The 17,912-nt window shown below is 37.9% G+C and overlaps 1 protein-coding gene and 1 non-coding gene across 3 annotated transcripts; one reads left to right on the top strand and one right to left on the bottom strand.

The window, feature by feature from the left end:
- The first annotated feature begins 3,347 nt into the window (after positions 1–3,347).
- LOC107957110 (probable receptor-like serine/threonine-protein kinase At5g57670) lies at positions 3,348–6,649 on the top strand. Of its 2 annotated transcripts, none has more exons than XM_041110276.1 (10): positions 3,348–3,567; positions 3,803–3,921; positions 4,046–4,164; positions 4,269–4,390; positions 4,468–4,866; positions 4,971–5,225; positions 5,325–5,491; positions 5,587–5,802; positions 5,953–6,102; positions 6,185–6,649. In XM_041110276.1, the coding sequence occupies exons 1-10, from the start codon at positions 3,438–3,440 to the stop codon at positions 6,332–6,334; spliced, it is 1,827 nt and encodes a 608-aa protein (XP_040966210.1). In that variant the 5' UTR covers positions 3,348–3,437; the 3' UTR covers positions 6,335–6,649. The 2 variants fall into 2 exon arrangements, with proteins under 2 accessions (XP_040966210.1, XP_016748035.1); XM_016892546.2 differs by having other exon boundaries at positions 3,350–3,567; positions 5,334–5,491.
- Positions 6,650–13,753: 7,104 nt separating this feature from the next.
- Positions 13,754–13,860, bottom strand: LOC121226119 (small nucleolar RNA R71). Its single transcript, XR_005923996.1, has one exon. It is a non-coding gene; the product is annotated as a small nucleolar RNA R71 (small nucleolar RNA).
- Positions 13,861–17,912: the final 4,052 nt, after the last annotated feature.

Below are 17,912 nucleotides of genomic sequence, written 5' to 3'. Positions count from 1 at the left end.
CTAAATTAGAATAAATGATGAAATATTTTGGTTGTACTAGCCATTGGAATGGCTGGTGTAAAGTGTATTTTGATGTAATCATAAAAGACCATATCATGTTGAGATGTGTTGAAATGGCTAAATGGTAAAAGACATATAAACCAAAGGATGAATGAAATTGAGTTAATAATTGGTAAAACTTGCAAACAAACGTAAATGCAATTGTGGTAAGTTAAACATTTGAATATATAAATGTGTTAATGTATCATACATACTATTTGTATTTGGCTTGGATTATAAGTGTCAATTTGGTTTGGAAATATGTTGGGGTGTTGATGTAGGTGCAAGGTAAAAAGGGTGAGAAATAAGGCTTGAAAAATTACCTTATTTTGTCCACACAGGCAGGCACACGATGTGTGTCTCAACCGTGTGTGACACACAGTCATGCGCACGGGCGTGTGGTTTGGCCATGTCTCCCCAACATCTTAGAAATTGAGAAACAGAATGCTTAGAATTGAGCACACGAGTAGAGACACAGGCGTGTGCCTCAGCCGTGTGAGACACATGGCCCAACACATGGGCGTGTGTCTTGGTCGTGTAATCCCTGGACTTAATTTTTGAAAATTAAGTTGTCCACACGGCCTAACACATGGGTGTATGGTTGGCCGTATGACCCAAGTCAAAGAGTTACATGGGTAAGGACACGGGCTAGGACACGAACGTGTCATTGGCCATGTGATCCATACGGCCTGACCACACGGGTGTGTGTCCCCTACACTTAAGAAAAATTTTGAGATTTCGCGAAAATTTTTTTGTGATCCCAATTTTGTCTAGACTCGATTCTAATATGTATATTTGGGCCTTGAGGACCCATATAAGGGACATTATGATTGATTGTGATTGATTTTTGGAAATGAATAGTAAATGACATAAATTAACTGTAATTGAACTGTAAACTCTGACAATGCTTTGTAACCCTGTTATGGCGACGGATACGGGTTAGGGGTGTTATATCATCTATAAATGCCTTCCATAACAATGAAAAAGGGATCTTCTTCCCTATTGAAAACCTTAAGCACTTACTCTCTACACTTAGCCTTTCTCTACCTTCACAACAACCTTCCTCTTTCTCTTTCTCTTACCCTTTTCCGGCTGTCTGCCTGTTTATGTGAACCGACATTCTTTGCACCCCGTTTTCTCCTCTTTATCTCCTCACTTGTTGATATCCCTCATCATCAAATCTATATGGAAAACATGGCAAAATTTGAAAATCCTAAGCCTAACCCTAGGCTTCCTTCTCTTGTATGCCAACGTGATAACATTCTTTCTTGCAAAGGTTGTCTGTCACCTATCGTCTTTCTTACTTACTAGTTTTCAATATACCATGGAGATGGGGTAGGAATTAGGAAAGAAAAAGGTGCCATTAATGAAACTTGGAATTGAAGTTGAGGCTATGGCTGATCGTGGAGGAGGACGGCACAAATACTTATTATTTGTAACAATGCAAATATGATGGATATTGCATGTAATATGGGGTTGGGTTTTCGGTGGGTTTTTGAAGTACTTAACTAATATATATAAATATATAGTGATAGATAGCTGACGAAAGATCATGCTCAGAAAATAAGCAAAATTTCTATAAGATTTTATTTTTGATTGTTTTCACAAAATCCCCTAAATTAACTGTTTTTAATTGTCTTTGAAGATATAAAATACAAATGAAGATTGTATCTTAATTTTCATGTCTCAATTTAGACAATCGGTCATCTATATTTTGCTAAGTTTTACTTTTATGGTCATAATATTCCAATATCTCGAGGTTACAAAATTGAAAGAAAACAAAACAAATAAGAAAGAATGATAGAGCTTACATATATATTAAAAAAATAGTAGAGTTGGGAATGAAGCTTTGGGAGGATGCATTTAACCTATATAAGAACAACAAACTATGTATAATGATGTCGATGTCCCGTTCTATAAGTGAGTTGTATTTGAAACACATTAAAGGGCTTTTGTATTATTTATAATTATATGAAATTAGAATTATAATATTATTATTGGTTGAGGTGGTAGCTGTTTTGGTTAACTGAGAATATAAATTAAAACTTCTAAAGTGCACTTTATTTTTGTGAAAAGATTCTTTTATTTTTGTGAAAAGATTCTTTTTAGATGTTTAGTAAATTGAATTTTTTTTAAAATTAGACTAATTTAATTTTTGTTAATTTTAGAAGTGAGAAATTAAGAATAATTAATAGGAATGTTAACCTTTTCCGTTAATTGTACATATGTTTTATTAGTAAAATAACAACTTTAGCCTTCAAATTTTACACATTATGTCAAATTTATCTTAATTAAATAAATTTAGCCCGCAATATTTACGTATTTTGTCAATTTTTACACAAAATATATAAACACCGAGGATTAAATTTGTTACTATAACAATCAAAATCATGTACAATTGGAAGGAAACGTTAACGCTGTGATTAATTATTCTTAATTATTCTTAGTTGCTCACTTTAAAATTTTATTAAGATTAAATTACTTCAATTTTTTTAAAAAGATCAATTAGTTCAATATCGAAATTAAACACTTCATTTTTAATATTAATATATTTTTAAATACCCGGATCCAATAAACTTAAGATTAGAATTTTAACATTTGCAATCATGAGCAGATTTTAAGATATGAATTTCAAAATCAGCAATCCATTTTGTATTGTGGCAGTATATATATAATATAGACACTGAGTGGTATGGTCTTCCTTTGGCACGAAGCTTTGCCTTGTAATACTTTTAAGACAAATCTAGCAAATTTCCCATTATTATAGTAATCATCAGTCTGGCCAAGCAAGCGCCATCATTGGAAATCAATCACTCTCTCTCATTCTAGGGGAGGAAGTTGAAAAGCGTTAGTGTCCTCTCGACGTTTCATTCATGATAAAGTGAAGAGCTCTTTTGAGTGCCACGACCCTTCTACCAAATCCCAACAAAGTAATACTATCTTTTTACTAGTTTTTATCTTTGGCTTATATAACAAGACAAAGCAAAACCCAATGCCTATGCAATTGCCCACCACCTTTGCTTATACCCGAAAGCACCAAACCGTCGCATTGAATTTTTCACTTCCAAAACTCTTGCGAGTTCAGAGATAAAAGTGAAAAAAAGAACAAAACAAAAAAAAAAGAAAAGAAAGAAAAGGAAACAATGGCATTAATCACATTTCTCTTGCCATCTCTAAAAGGCTTTTATGCTTCTTTAACAAGAATAATCCAATGTGGACACACTTTCTAACTGACCTTAATCATGCTGTTGCTTCTACTACACGTGTCCTTAAGATAAGTTTTTTCCAAGCTTTTATAGTCGACGAGAATCTTTAAAAAATAATGAATCGCCATATTCAGTTTTGCTGTAGATAAATATTTAGTTGCTTGGATCTTCTCGGCCAACTAGTGTCGCGAAATGGTGACTTCAACTGCTAAGATACTCATTGGCATCTCATTAAACCCAGATGACAGCAAGGAACTCTTGTCATGGGCAATCAGAGTCCTAGCTCGTCCAAATGATGGCATTATTGCACTACATGTTCTTGGTTCGTACATTCGTTAACTTACAATATCAAAGTTCAATGCCAATTGCGACATCAGACATTTTTCTTTTCTTTTCTCGGTTGCCAGTTCAAATTAATCATATTTTCATAGGTTTAACATAGTCTTTCTTTTTCTTTTTCTTTTTCGAATAGTTGAGACTTGAACACATTTGTTCATGATGTGTAGCATGGTTTTAGTTTAAAATATATACAATTTTGCTTCTGTATTAAAATGCAGTTGGTGAGGAGCCGAAGAAGTGTAAATTGGTAAGAAACGATCAGTCAAAACTTCGGCAGGCGAAAGCTCATGTTATATCGGTGCTTGGAGAATTTGCAAGGACGTGTCAGTCTAAGCAGGTAACCCTTTTTTTTCAGATAAATTCTGCAGATAGTTTAACCTGTCATTCAGTGCCATAATATATATATTCTGTAATTTATGTTCTGAAATTTATAGTTTATAAGAAGCAATACCCTTGTTCAGGTAAACTTGGAGGCAAAAGTAAGACTTAGCTCGAGTGTTAGAAGGGGACTAATTGAGGAAGCAAAGTCCATCTCAGCTAATTTTCTTCTTCTTCTTGGCTCCAGAACACGATCAAGAGAGTGAGAAAATAAAACAAGCCTTAGATGAACTTAAACTCAATTATTATATATTCTGTGATGTTTGATATTCCCTTTTTTTTTTCAAACTTTTTTCTTTGGGTTAGAACTTCACATAAAATTACAAGTTACTGTTTCGAGCATGCCCCCGAAGGTTGTGCAATGGTTTCAATAGGGAAGTCAAAGCGGCCACTGCAAAACTCAAATTCTACATATGCACATCTTGATGGTCAGTTTACTTCCTAAAACAGACTTGTATTAGTATAAAATTTCCATTTCCTACTATCTGAAGTTTTGATTCTGCAGAAACTGGTCAATGGAGCATGAGATGGTCTAACACGAGTGATAACAGTGAAGAGGCATCTATCTCCCCTGTTCAAAATTCCATTGTCTCGAAACGAAAATTGCAAAAGCCTTCACCAAGAACTGTTCTAGATGCACTTCTAGGAGAATCAAATAGCACAGAAGATGATAACTCTAGTTTTTGGGACTCAACAATGTCCGGATCCCCTCCTCACCCGCCAAAGTTTAAAGGGCAATCATTTATAAAGAAACAGATGTCACCTTACAAATTTGTCTCAATGGTCTTTAGGTCTCCACTAAGGAAAAGAAATACCAATTTATCCAATAAACAAAAGGCGCAGCCTTTGATGAAGTGCTTTAGCTTTGAGGAGATCTCAACTGCTACAAACAACTTCCATCCAGGTAAAAGAACAAAACGATACAGTTACTTCTCGGAAAATAACTGTTGTAGTCATTTGTTCATGAAATCGAGATGTTTGAGTTCAAGATTCTCATGAATGTATCAGAAAATATAGTTGGTCGAGGCGGGTATTCAGAAGTTTACAGGGGTGACCTTTCTGATGGAAGAGCTGTTGCAGTGAAGAGGTTGGGCAAGGACAACAGGGATGAAAACAAAGAGAGAGAATTCCTTACTGAGTTGGGCACAATCGGACATGTTTGCCACCCCAATACTGCAACCTTAGTTGGCTGTTGCGTGGAAAATGGACTTTATTTGATTTTCAACTTCTCCGAGAAAGGAACTCTGGCCTCTGCCTTGCATGGTAAGAAACAACAGCTGCCTATTCCGGATAAATTGCAATGTGAGCAAGAGATTCTATTTTGTGATTCAACTTCTTAATTGGTTCTCTTTCCATTGGGAGACTACTTAGGTAAAACAAATGTGGTTCTGGATTGGCCGGTGAGATACAAGATTGCCCTTGGAGTTGCTAGAGGTCTTCATTATCTGCACAAATGCTGCAAACACCGAATAATACACCGTGACATAAAAGCTTCTAATGTCCTTCTTGGACCAGATTACGAACCGCAGGTGGATCAACAGACAACTTACAGAAATGTTTAGGAAAAGTAAAATATATGGGTTCTTTTTATCTGAATGTAACTATGATTTTCATCTCTTTGTAGATCACTGATTTTGGCCTTGCTAAATGGCTCCCTAACAAATGGACTCACCATGCTGTGGTACCAATAGAAGGAACATTTGGGTACCTAGCACCGGAGTATTTCATGCATGGAATCGTGGATGAGAAAACAGATGTTTTTGCATTTGGGGTTCTTCTCCTCGAGATCATCACTGGTCGCCGGCCAGTGGATTCGTCAAAGAAAAACCTCCTCTTATGGGTATGCACATCGCAGATCTGCAGACTTCCAAGCTATTGAAATGAATATCCTGTCTTAGTCTAAATTACCTACATAATTCCCCACTCTGTTTCCATTGTTGCTCTAAGCCATATTGCATCCACTACGTATTGAAATGATTTTCATGTATAGGCAAAGCCATTTATGGAATCTGGGAACATCACTGAACTAGCTGATCCGAAACTGGAAGGTAAATATGATGAGGATCAAATGCATAGATCAGTTCTAACAGCTTGCTATTGCGTGAGGCAATCAGCAGTATGGCGTCCATCAATGAGCGAGGTACTTAAAATATGTTCTGTAGAAAATTTTCAGGTCAGGCAGTGCATTTGGATGACATTAAATTAATGCTTCCACTTCTCAGGTGTTGGAGCTTCTAATGACTGGACATGACTCCGATGTTGCAAAGAGCTGGAGAATGCCAAAGTTTACGTCCGATGAGTTGGATGATTATTCGATGGTTTTCGGATACGAGGTTCCAACGGACATTTCCCTGGAGGAATTCTTATGTTGAGTTTCTCCTTTGTAACTTTCCATACATTTAAACATTTGCTAGGTTTCACAATATCATTCCGTTCTATAATTGTGTTTGGATCTTTACATTAGAGAAATTTAGAATCTTCATTCTTCACTGCTCAGAACAACAGCCTTTCCCTAGATTTATACAAATTAGACAAAAAATGAATCCATATTTCAATGAATGGAAATTGTCAGGAATTTTGTATGACTGCGGACAGGGAGATTTTCTTTCACAACATGATGCATTCGTTTCATTGAGCTGTATCTTTTCTACTCGATGGAAATGGAAAAGTAAATTAACCAACTTAAACAGGGCCAAAGATGATCTTTAGTGGCATTCTATTTCATGCTAAAGGAGATCAATTCCTTTCTCAAGAATCACTAGCCAATAAAAAGTTAAAAGCATGCACTACATTAATTTGTAACGACTGTGTTATATTTCCTGAAAAAGACCACTTATTTAAAGTAACGACAGAGAAGTAAAATACAGTATTATTTGTTATACTGTTTTAGAGAACAAAATGCAGAAAAAGAGACATAGCGTTCTCTCGCGAGGGTTCCTTGTGCGAGCTCTCATCTTAGGATTTTCTTCTACTGTTTTGACGAACAGAAATAGGGGGGGGGGACATAGCGCTCTCGTGATTGTCTGCTACGGTCCTTCATTAAATCTGTTTTCTCTTCTGTCATGGTCTTCCAATTTGGGGTTTTCTCTTCTGTTTTCTGCGTGCACACCAAGTGTTGGGCAATAGGCTTGAAAGAACTTCTTCACACTTCAATCAGTCCACCCGGCTCCTTCTCTGGATCTCGACTTCCTACTGATGGTTTTATCTTTGGTCTGTCTACGGTTGAGACTTGGTTCTCTGGTCGATCCCCTGCTTTATCGCACGTGCTTTATGGTTTTCTACCAGCTCGCACTCAGCACATAATGCTTTGCCCGAATGGTTCCCCTTTCACTAAGCTCCCTGAGTTGCTTTGTTTTCCTTTAATGCTCGTTTATATGCTGATTTTTGCATTTGAGCTTTATGACGGATGGTTTTCTTAAACAAATATCAAATGCATATTGGGTTCTGCTGCTCATTTTCTTTACATGAGATTTCTTGCTTGAACTGCTCTATGATATATAGTTTATGGATTTACTTGCTGGACCGACTTAACTGTTTCCTCCGTCTTGGTTGTTTTGCCTTGGCTTTCGGTTTTCCTTCTCTCTTGACTAGCATTCCTTTCATGGAATTGCCAAGGTTTGGGCAATTTTTTGGCTTGTCGTGGTGTCAAGAACCTTTTCCATCACCAGCATCTCACAGTCTAATTCCTCTAGAAAACGAAGCAAAAAAGAATTTTGTTAAACTCCAACTCATGCGAACCCCTCAAAACCCTCCTTGAAAATCTTGGACTAACTACCCATATGACATGCGGGTTCACTTATTAGTTAGTATCGAGATTGTAATGTCAGAACAAGACAATCTAAGACACAAGGAAGACCACACATGACATATTTCAATGCCTACCTACCTATGCTAACAGTTGCTCATTTGGTATTAGAGTATGTTGTAACATATTCCGTTAATTAGCTAGGTTGGTTAGTAGCAGTTTACTTTTACTTGTATGTGTATAAATTTTCCTCTCAAGTTCTCAATCAATCAAGCAATTATCTCAAGGTTAATCATAAGAAATTAGTGTGTTCATTTCTTATTGTTATGAGATTCTTTCATGGTATCAGTCGCCAACAGTTGAGCTAATTTTCACTGTGCTCCATGGCTGCCACTCCACCCAAAGTATCTGCAAATGTAGTGTCCATGACGACTTCTGCTCCTGTCCACAGCTCTTCCTCATCTTATTTTCCTGATGGCGATAGACACTATCGTGTTGTTCAGTCGTTCCCTCGCCATGAAATAATAAAACTTAGAGAAGACACGTTTGTTCAATGGAAACATCAGTTAAGGTTGATTATTGATTGTTATAGACTTATCGACTACGTCAATAGCACTCTTCTGACTCCGTATCGATTTATGCCGGATCAAGAAGGGATGTTAGTTACTAAATTGGATTTTGTCTTTCCATCAGCAAGATAAACTTCTTGCCTTTTGGCTATTATCCACAATCAGTGGCAATATTTTGTCCTATTTTACAGGTGCTAATACCGCTCAGGAAGTATGGAGCAAAGCCACTCACCTATTTGTCGCTGCCTCCAGTGCGAAGATTTCCAGATTAAAGCATGACCTACATTCGTTGAAGAAAGGTCATATGTCTGTTAAAGAATTTCTGGCAAAAATAAAGAGTGTGTGTGATCTATTTTGGTACGTTTGGACACTTTTGTTTTGAGTGTTGAACAAGTTGAAATAGTGCTTGTGGGTCTTTCCGCTAATTTTGAATCGGTTCTTACTCTTGCGTCATTTTCGCCAGAACCTATCTAGATGGATCGACTTGTTGATGTGTTGTTGGAATGTGAATACGAACAAAAGAAGTTTGTTTTGAAAACTACTCTTCAGGCCAATATGGTTCATCCCCCTCCATCGACTCCTTTATCAATGTCTGGCTCTCCCTCGCTGACAACTCTTTTGTTCATGCCTAACTCTTGCTCGCTTAGTTCTTTCTTACATAGTGGTCAGGGGTTTTACGGTGGTCACGGTCGGAGAAATCGAGGCTGATCTCAATGTCAGATCTATGGGCATCTTGGCCACCTTTCCCAACGTTGCTATTACTGGTTTGATCGGTGGTTTGGTAAACCTCTAGTGGTGACTGCGGCATCGTCTTCTTCTTCGCTTCTTAAAGGGCTTTCAATGGCTGCACCAAAAACACCCCAAACCCGGCCTAGACGTTATGGCCGAATTTGGCATGTCACATAAAAGTGTTTTCTATAAGTAAACCTCTTAAGTAAAAACCCGTTCTTGAGTATAAATCTTTTTATGTCATTTAAAAATGGTTCTTGTCAAAACCTTTACCAATTTACTTAGACTTTGGTATATTATACAATCTAAATCGTGGAAGCATCTTGAAAACTTTGTTGTTGAAAGCTCATGTTCATTAGAAAACAGTGACGATTTGAAAACCCGTTTTCCCTAGACTAGCAGTTTAGAATAGAAATTCAAAAGCCCAATTAAAACTTAAAACCACCATTGGCCTTATTACATAAACAAAACCCTAAAATGAAACTTAAAGAAATAAAGTTATATGTAGAACATCAGCAATCGTGTGGCCACCTCCGAGTCTCTCGCAGCACCAAATCGCATAAGGCTAGAGATTACCTGCATAGTTGAAAAGAAAAAAGGTAAGTTTACGAAAACTCAGTGTGTAATCCCCTATCGATCAAACAGTAAATAGTGCACGCAGTAACAGTCTGGGCTTGGGCCCTATTCAGTATCAGTACAGTCTAAGCCTTAGCCCTATACTGTAACAGTGTGGGACTAAGCCCATTTCAGTATCAGTACAGTGCAGTCATGTAACCCACCCCAATCCAACCAACACCACCCGTACCAACCAACACACCATGTGGGGATTAAATCAACCCACCCGACCAACACACCAACATCGTAGCGAAGCTACTAACAGTAACGCAGCAAAGCTGCTAATAACAGTAAACGTGGCAAAGCCACCAGGGCGGTAATTACGTGGCAAAGCCACTAATACAGTACTTCCTCCAAATCATAAACCCAACCCCATACAGTATGTCGTGTCATAAATATTACGTGAATGTAGTATGTCATACTCAAACCAGTCATATAATTGTCATGCACACATCAATTAACCTACCACTAGGGGTATAATAGTCATTTCATCGATTAAGGGTGAAATAATAATTTTACCCTTTAGGGGTATTTTTGCCATTTAACCTATTTTAGGGTCTTAGTACAGATAAAGACCTTTTAAAAGGTCTACAGTCGTCTCGAATGACTCAGATAGCCCATTTGGCCAAAATAGTATAAATGGGCCTAAGGCTCATTAGTCGGCCCAAGTGGGCCCACACGCTCGTGTGGCCCATTTAGCCCAAATCCAGTAGCGACTATGCGATCACCATAGCCTACTCCATTATCTGACACTTACCGTAAATTCCATCCGTGTGGGGCCCACGAGCCTACACGGCTCATCTCTGCCCAACGAGGTCCATAACGGCCCAAACTAACGAGAACGCTCGTGGCGGCCTCTACTGTCTGTCGCCCATGATTTGTGAGCTTGATTTGCCCACGAGCACTTGCGTGCTCGTGAGCTTCAAATGTAGAAGTTTCGGCTATTCGGCTTTTACAGATTCGTAGTAAAATAGGGGTGTAAATACACACCTATTATGATTTTCTAACAGTAACGATTTACGGTGTACAGTTACACACCTGCTATAGATTGTAGTTGAAACGCTTCTCAAATTAAACACTTATGAAACAACAACCCATCAATAGTCTCAAACCCTCGTTAATCCATCACCATAATATTGAAACGTTTTAATCAAACTAACGCTACTTACCAATCAGCAACCGCAACCACCTCTAGCCCCCAAAACCCCGTATTCTTTTCAATGATATTACCTTCACAAAAACTGTTAGCCGACACATAAGAATCTACAATCCCAAAAGAATATATAAACTATGCTTAAAACACTTACCACGAATCGAAAGATCCCTTATAGGGGAAAAGTAATCGGCCTACACCTTGGTTAAGGAAAACGTGTCCCTAGCAACATTCGAATGAAAAAGAAAGTGTTAGAAGAACTTATCCTTACAGCAAACAAAGAGAAAATTTCCCTTCGGCCCAAGAGATACAAAAAATCGAGCATGAAGAACGAAGCCAACCAAGATTCGGTTTGAGTAACCACTTATCCAAAAATCGAAGAGATGAAGAAACGGTTAGGAACGAAGAGCATTCGGCTATCTTGAAAAGAAAAGAACAATGAAAGGGGAAAAAAAAGAAGTTGAGTTCGGCTTAATCAAACTTTAGAAACAAGAGAAGAAATGCTGAGAATAAGAGAATAAAAAGTTCGGCTAGAAAAGAAAGGAATAGCCAACCGATATTCGGGTAATGAGTGATTCGTCAGCTTTTGAAACTAAGAACAAAGAAAAAGTTTGAGAAGAAACGATACAAGACTTTCGGTATATTAACACTTACAATTCAGCACAAAAGACTTGTACTAAACAAATCCCAAAGAAACACAAGTGATTACCACAGAAATAGGCACTAGAGAGAAAAGGAGCCAAAAACTCAAAAACCTTAAAATGCCTAGACGAAATTCAGCCCCTACTCAAACACCATTTTCAGAAAATGCCCATCCCAACCCCTTAGCCGAATTTTGCACCAACAAGCTACCTATTTCGGCTACAACTCTTCCCAATCTCAAACTCCTAGAAAATCTCTGATAAACCGTGATTTATACATATTTTTATCCCATGCTTAGCACATTTATGGATGGTTTCTCCTTAGATTTGGTGAATTCGATGCTCCTAATCCTTTAATTTCATGTTTTATTCTTAGGTGAGCATAGGAGAGATAAAAAGAGCGAGAAACGGGCCAAAAATGGAGAAAATAGACCCACATGGGAAATCAACACGGCCTGGACTTCCTCACATGGGCGTGTCACACAGTCGTGTCCATTTGGCAGGATCGAAGCACGACTTACACGGGTAGACTACACACCCGTGCCTATTCAACAGCCTTGACCATGGGCTGCAGTAATCGCACACGGGCGTGTCCCTGCCGAGCCTAAGTATAGCCCTACTCGGAAAAGACCACTTTTAAGGGCTCTTAGGCATTTTAAAGACTATTTAGACACCGGATGAGGCACTTAGAACAGGCGCACGGAGTAGGAAGCAAGGAATTACTCAAGGGAAGCCGATTGGTCCAACTCAAAAGCCGGATTCATCGTCAAGATTGAAGATCTCCCTTCAATTTCCATTCAGGGGTTTTGGGTTTTCTTTATGTTTTGTATTAATTATTCTTCTGAGATGTTTTCTTTTATAATTATGAACAAAACCCCTTAAATACCTAAGGGGAATGAAACCTAAGACAAATCTTGTTACTATTATCTGAATTATATGATAAACTTGACTTATTCTTAATTATGTGTTCTTAATTCTTGTTTTAAAATTCCAGGATATTGATTCAAGTTAATGCTCTTATTTAGAGGAGGAAAAGACCTTGTCTAAGAGTAAATTTTTCGTATTTAAGCGGAGTTGATTGCACGCCTAGAGATAGGGTGATAAGATTTTGCTGGATTAGGGTGAAACCTAATAAGGGGATCTATAGATCGAGTTAATGCAACACTAGAGCGTTAATTAGAAAGAGATTTCAATTAAATCAACCTACGGTTAGGCGTTATTAGTCTCGAGAGAGATAATAATATAACTTATGGATTTCTACAGATCAAGTCAAATGAATAAATTGTCTGATTTAGATTCAAATAACAAGTGAAGTCTAGGTGGATTTTTCCTTGGGTATTGTCTTAATCAATCAAATTTTCCCAAAAGCTTTTCCCCAATTTCTCTCTGTGCATTCTTAGTTTAGTTAATTAGTTTAGATAAACAAATCCTTTAATTTTTAGGCTAGATAATAAAAAGAAAGTAATTACTAGTACTCTTGGTTCCTTTGGGTTCGACAATTCAGTCTTGCTAAAGCTATACTACTGTTCGATAGGTTACACTTGCCTTCATCGTGATAATAGTTAGTTTCAAGAATGATTAATTATAAATTTTTAAACCCTGTCGCGAATATCACGTACCAAGTTTTTGGCGCCGTTGTCAGGGAACTAGGATATTAGGAACACTTAATTTTAATTACTTTAGCCATTCTACTTTATTTGCAATTTAAATTTTTATATTCTTTTCTAATTTTTCTTTTATTCGTTCCTAGAAGGTTTTTATAGTGTATGACTAGAAGAAACCCGTCGGGAGCATTACTATTTGATAGTGAGATCGATCGAACAGTTCACATAAACCAAAGAGAAATAAGGTGAAGCTTACGGTACATAGAGGAAGAGCAAGAGGACGATACTTCAACCACAACCGAGGAGATGGCTGAAAACCAAGAAAATCCGCTACCTCCTGCAATTACTTCTAATTAGAATCCTGCTCCACGTACTATGTATGATTATGCTAAACCTTCTTTAACAGGAACTGAATCGAGCATAGTTAGGCCTGCTGTTGCTGCAAATAATTTTGAACTGAAACCTAACACCATTCAAATGATCCAACAGTTTGTTCAGTTTGATGATTTGCAAGACGAGGATCCCAACGCTCAGTTGGAAAATTTCTTAGACTTTTGTGAAGCTTTTAAAATCAATGGTGTTTCTGATGATGCCATTCGCCTTCGGTTGTTTCCCTTTTCGTTGAGGAATAAGGCTAAACGATGGTTGAACTCATTACCACGAGGGTCAATCACTACTTGGGAACAAATGACCGAAAAGTTTTTATTAAAATATTTTCCGCTGGCCAAAACAGTCAAATTACGTAATGATATCTCCTCTTTTGTGCAGATGGATTTAGAAACACTCTACGATGCATGGGAGAGATACAAGGATCTGTTGAGAAGGTGCTCTTACCATGGGTTACCACTCTGGCTATATGTTCAAACGTTTCATAATGGCCTGAATCATTCGACTCGACAGATGATCGACCCAGTTGCTGGTGGAACTATCAATAATAAGACAACTGAGGATGCTTATGAATTTATAGAAGAGATGTCACTGAATAATTATCAGTGGCAAGTCATGAGGACAAAGCCAACGAAAATAGCCGGTGTTTTTAACATCGATTCGGTCACCATACTCTCTAATTAGGTAGAACTTTTGAATAGAAAAATTGACGATTTTCTTGGTTCTTCATAGGTTCACCCAGTAATGCAGTGCGAAGTAAGTGGAGGTGGATTAAGCAATTCAAAATACCCACCTTATGGCCACAACATGGAGAAGGAGCAGTTAAATTACATGGGTAATAATCCTCGATCTCAAAATAATCCTTATAGTAATACTTATAATGCAGGTTGGAGGAACCACCCAAATTTCTTATGGGGAGGCCAAGGGAATCAGAGACCACCACCTCTAGGCTTCCAACAACCACCCTACCAACAAGAGAAAAAGCTGAACCTTGAGGAGATGCTAACAAAATTCATCTTGGTGTCAGAAAAAGGTTTTTAGAATACCGAGACAGCACTTAAGAATCAACAAGCATTGATCCAAGGGCTCGAAACTCAGATAGGTCAGCTCGCTAAATTGATATCTGAATGACCACAAGGTAGCCTACCGAGTAACACTAAATCTAACCCAAGAGAGCAACTCAATGTAATTACCATTCAAGATAAGAAAGGGTTAGTTGCACCTGAACCAGAACCGAGGCAAGAAACTGTGGTAAGTAAAGGTAAAGGTGAAGTGGACCACAATGACCCGAAACTGGTAAGTAAATAGTACAAACCTCGTGTGCCATATCCCAATGCGACAAGGAAAGACCGCACAGATGAACAATTCGGTAAATTCCTTAAATTATTAAAGAAGTTACATATTAACTTACCGTTTATTGAAGCTCTTTCGCAGATGTCAAATGCAGTCAAATTCATAAAGGAACTTTTAACAAATAAGTGGAAGTTGGATGAGGCGTCGCATGTAGAGCTAAATGCGGTTTGCTCAGCCATACTACAGAATAAGCTGGCAAACAAACTAAAAGATCCAGGGAGTTTTATGATTCCCTGTTTAATTGGTAGCCTTGATGTTAATAATGCTTTGGCTGATTTAGGAACTAATATCAATGTTATGCCTTACAAAATGTTTAAGCAACTAGGTCTTGGGAAACCCAAATAAGTTAGGATGAGTATTCAATTTGCCAATAAAACAATCAAATTTTCTAGGGGGATTATTGAAGATGTATTCGTTAAAATTGACATTCCCAGTTGATTTCATTGTTCTAGACATAGAGGAGGATAGTAACGTTCCTTTAATTTTAGGGAGGCCCTTTTTAGCAACCGCTAAAACAATAATTGATGTTGGTGCAGGTGAACTCACACTTTATGTGGGAGATGAAACAATCACCCTTGAAGCTCGTAATACAAGTAACACATCAAAACTTGGAGGTGGTTGTATAAATCATTCTACTCAAACTGACCATGTGGTGCAACCTACTTTGCAGGAAATAAGTTCGAAGAACCTACATGAGCCATGTTCAAGCAACAATAAAGGACCTTTGTGTGACAGCCCAAAGTTGACCCTAGTCGGGAAGTGGTTTTGGGACCGCTAAACCGAGTCACCAAAATGTTTGAATGTGATACTTATTGTCTAGAATATGTAATTATGAATGTGTGAAAATTTCAAGCTTCAATTTGGTTGATTTCATGTGAATTTAGTCAATAGGACTTATGTGAGAAAATTCTAAAATGTGATAGGTCAATGTGTGAGGACCTATTAGTGCATGTGGACAAAGGGGGGACTTGCATGTCAAATTCCCCCCCTACTAGTAGTGGCCGGCCCTGACAAGCATGGTAGACCAAGTTTGATGGCCAAGACATGTCATAGACATGTTTTGTTGGTGCATCATGGGTGGAAAAAAATAAAATAATAGGCATGGAAATTAAATAATGAAAAGGAGTATGATGAATACACAAAAAAAAAGTGTGTAGTTGATTCTTTTGCCCCCCCCATTGCCGTGAGCTAAAGAAAAGAGAGGAGAAGATCTTTGTTCATCCTTTTCTCACCTTCATTTAGCCTAAATTAGAAAGAAAAACAAAGAAAAAAATTTCTCATCCTTTGGTTCATCCTTGGCCAAAAATTTTAAGGAGGAAAGAAGAAGAAAGGTGAAGAGATTCGGCCATGCATGTAGCTAGGCTAAGGTATGTTTGATGATGTTCCATGAGATGCATGCATGTTTTAGTTGTTAGCTTGAGTTCTACCTAGCCCATGGTCTAAATCTTGCTATGTGATGGAAATGGCACTTGACCATGGATGCATCATTCTTGGTTGGTGTTTGATGTTGTGGTGATGAGGCATGAGGATGAGTTAAGATTCGGCCTAGGTGGAGGTTGTGTTAATGCCATTGCATGCAAAATATGAAGCTTGTTAATGATGCATGTGATGATGGCTTGATGATTCTTGAACCTCCTTTTTAGCATTTTTGTGTGAGCACATATGTGCATTGGTTGCTAAATGGAGAAGAATCGGCTAGCAAGATGTGTGCTAAGGCCGAATGTAACTTTGCATGTTAATGAGCAATGCATGTGTTAAATTGATGAAAAGGGGGAGGATGCTTTACTAGTGTGTATATGTGTGTATTAAGTGTTGAAATCGACCCCAAAAATAGACATGCATATTCGGCCAAGGGGAAAGAAATTAGCTAATATGTTGTGTTGATGCATGATTTTTGCATGTATGAGACTTTAATGTCTAATGTATAAATATGGGCTAAGTGCCTTGTGTTCATCTTTTTGATGCCTAAATGATGAAATCAATTTATTTGTTTAATTAAGCTCAAGAGCAAAGGGGAAATAAATCCGATAAAGGGAAGGAAAAAGTGGTTGAATAGCTAGCGGAATCGTTCGACAACACCCGAGGTAAGTTCTTGAGTAAGAGAGCTTAAATTACGATGTGATTAAATCATGCTCTATGTGAGGCTATTGAGCCGAATGTGCAAGGACGATATGTGCCTTGTGTTTGAGTTTCGCAAATGAAAATGAAATATGAATGTGCCATGAATTATTGTTAGATGTGCATGATTAATTGAATGCTGTCCGGGCTAAGTCCCGAAGGCTTTGTGCTAAGTGAATATATCCGGACTAAGATCCGAAGGCATTTGTGCGAGATACAAATTCCGGGTTAAGCCCCGAAGGCCTTTGTGCGAGATACTAAATCCGGGTTAAGTCCCGAAGGCATTCGTGCGAGTTATTAAATCCGGGTTATGTCCCGAAGGCATTGTGTGAGTTACTAAAACCGGGCTATGTCCCGAAGGCATTTGAACGAGGAGCTATATCCGGTTAAATCCCGAAGGTACGTGATTTGGTAATGAATGAGCTTGCTGTAAAATTCCAGCGAATACTCGAAAAACATCCCAATATGGGGATATGTTACGTATGTGTTGAATTTAATCGAGCCCTTACAAATAAATGTTCGCTCAGTTGATAAACGAGCTACCGGCCTTCGGCTAAGTTAGTCTATTGTGTATGTACATAAGGGTTGTTAATGTTGTGAAGCAAGTTTGATATCGGTAAATTGCGTATTATGAAATATTCCGTTTAGCTAAATGTGTGTTATTCTTTGTTTATGCTGGAATTCCTTGCTCAAAACTTACTAAGCATAAATTGCTTACTCGTTACACTGCTCCTCTGTTTTATAGATTTTTGGTTCTCCAGCTATCGGACTCGGGATCTTGAAGTCGAAGTCGCCCACATTATCAAAGGCTCTTTTGGGTACTATTTTGGTTGAATTTTGATATGGCATGTATAGGACTACCCATTGTTGTTTTTCGAGTACTTTATGAAATGTATAAGTGTACAGCCATGCGAAAATGGCTTGTAGAAGTGGAGTATGGCATTAGACCATTCGTGTTTATGAATGTATAGATGGTTTCATGATGTAACTATAGTTGGAATGGAAGTGTTGAGCAAATGATCAGCCATTGGAATGG

The sequence above is a fragment of the Gossypium hirsutum genome, unplaced genomic scaffold (assembly GCF_007990345.1).
Source record: "Gossypium hirsutum isolate 1008001.06 unplaced genomic scaffold, Gossypium_hirsutum_v2.1 scaffold_27, whole genome shotgun sequence".
NCBI classification, from domain to species: Eukaryota; Viridiplantae; Streptophyta; class Magnoliopsida; order Malvales; family Malvaceae; genus Gossypium; species Gossypium hirsutum.
The sequence above is the reverse complement of the archived record's forward strand: the minus strand, read 5'-3'. Positions and strand labels throughout refer to the sequence as shown.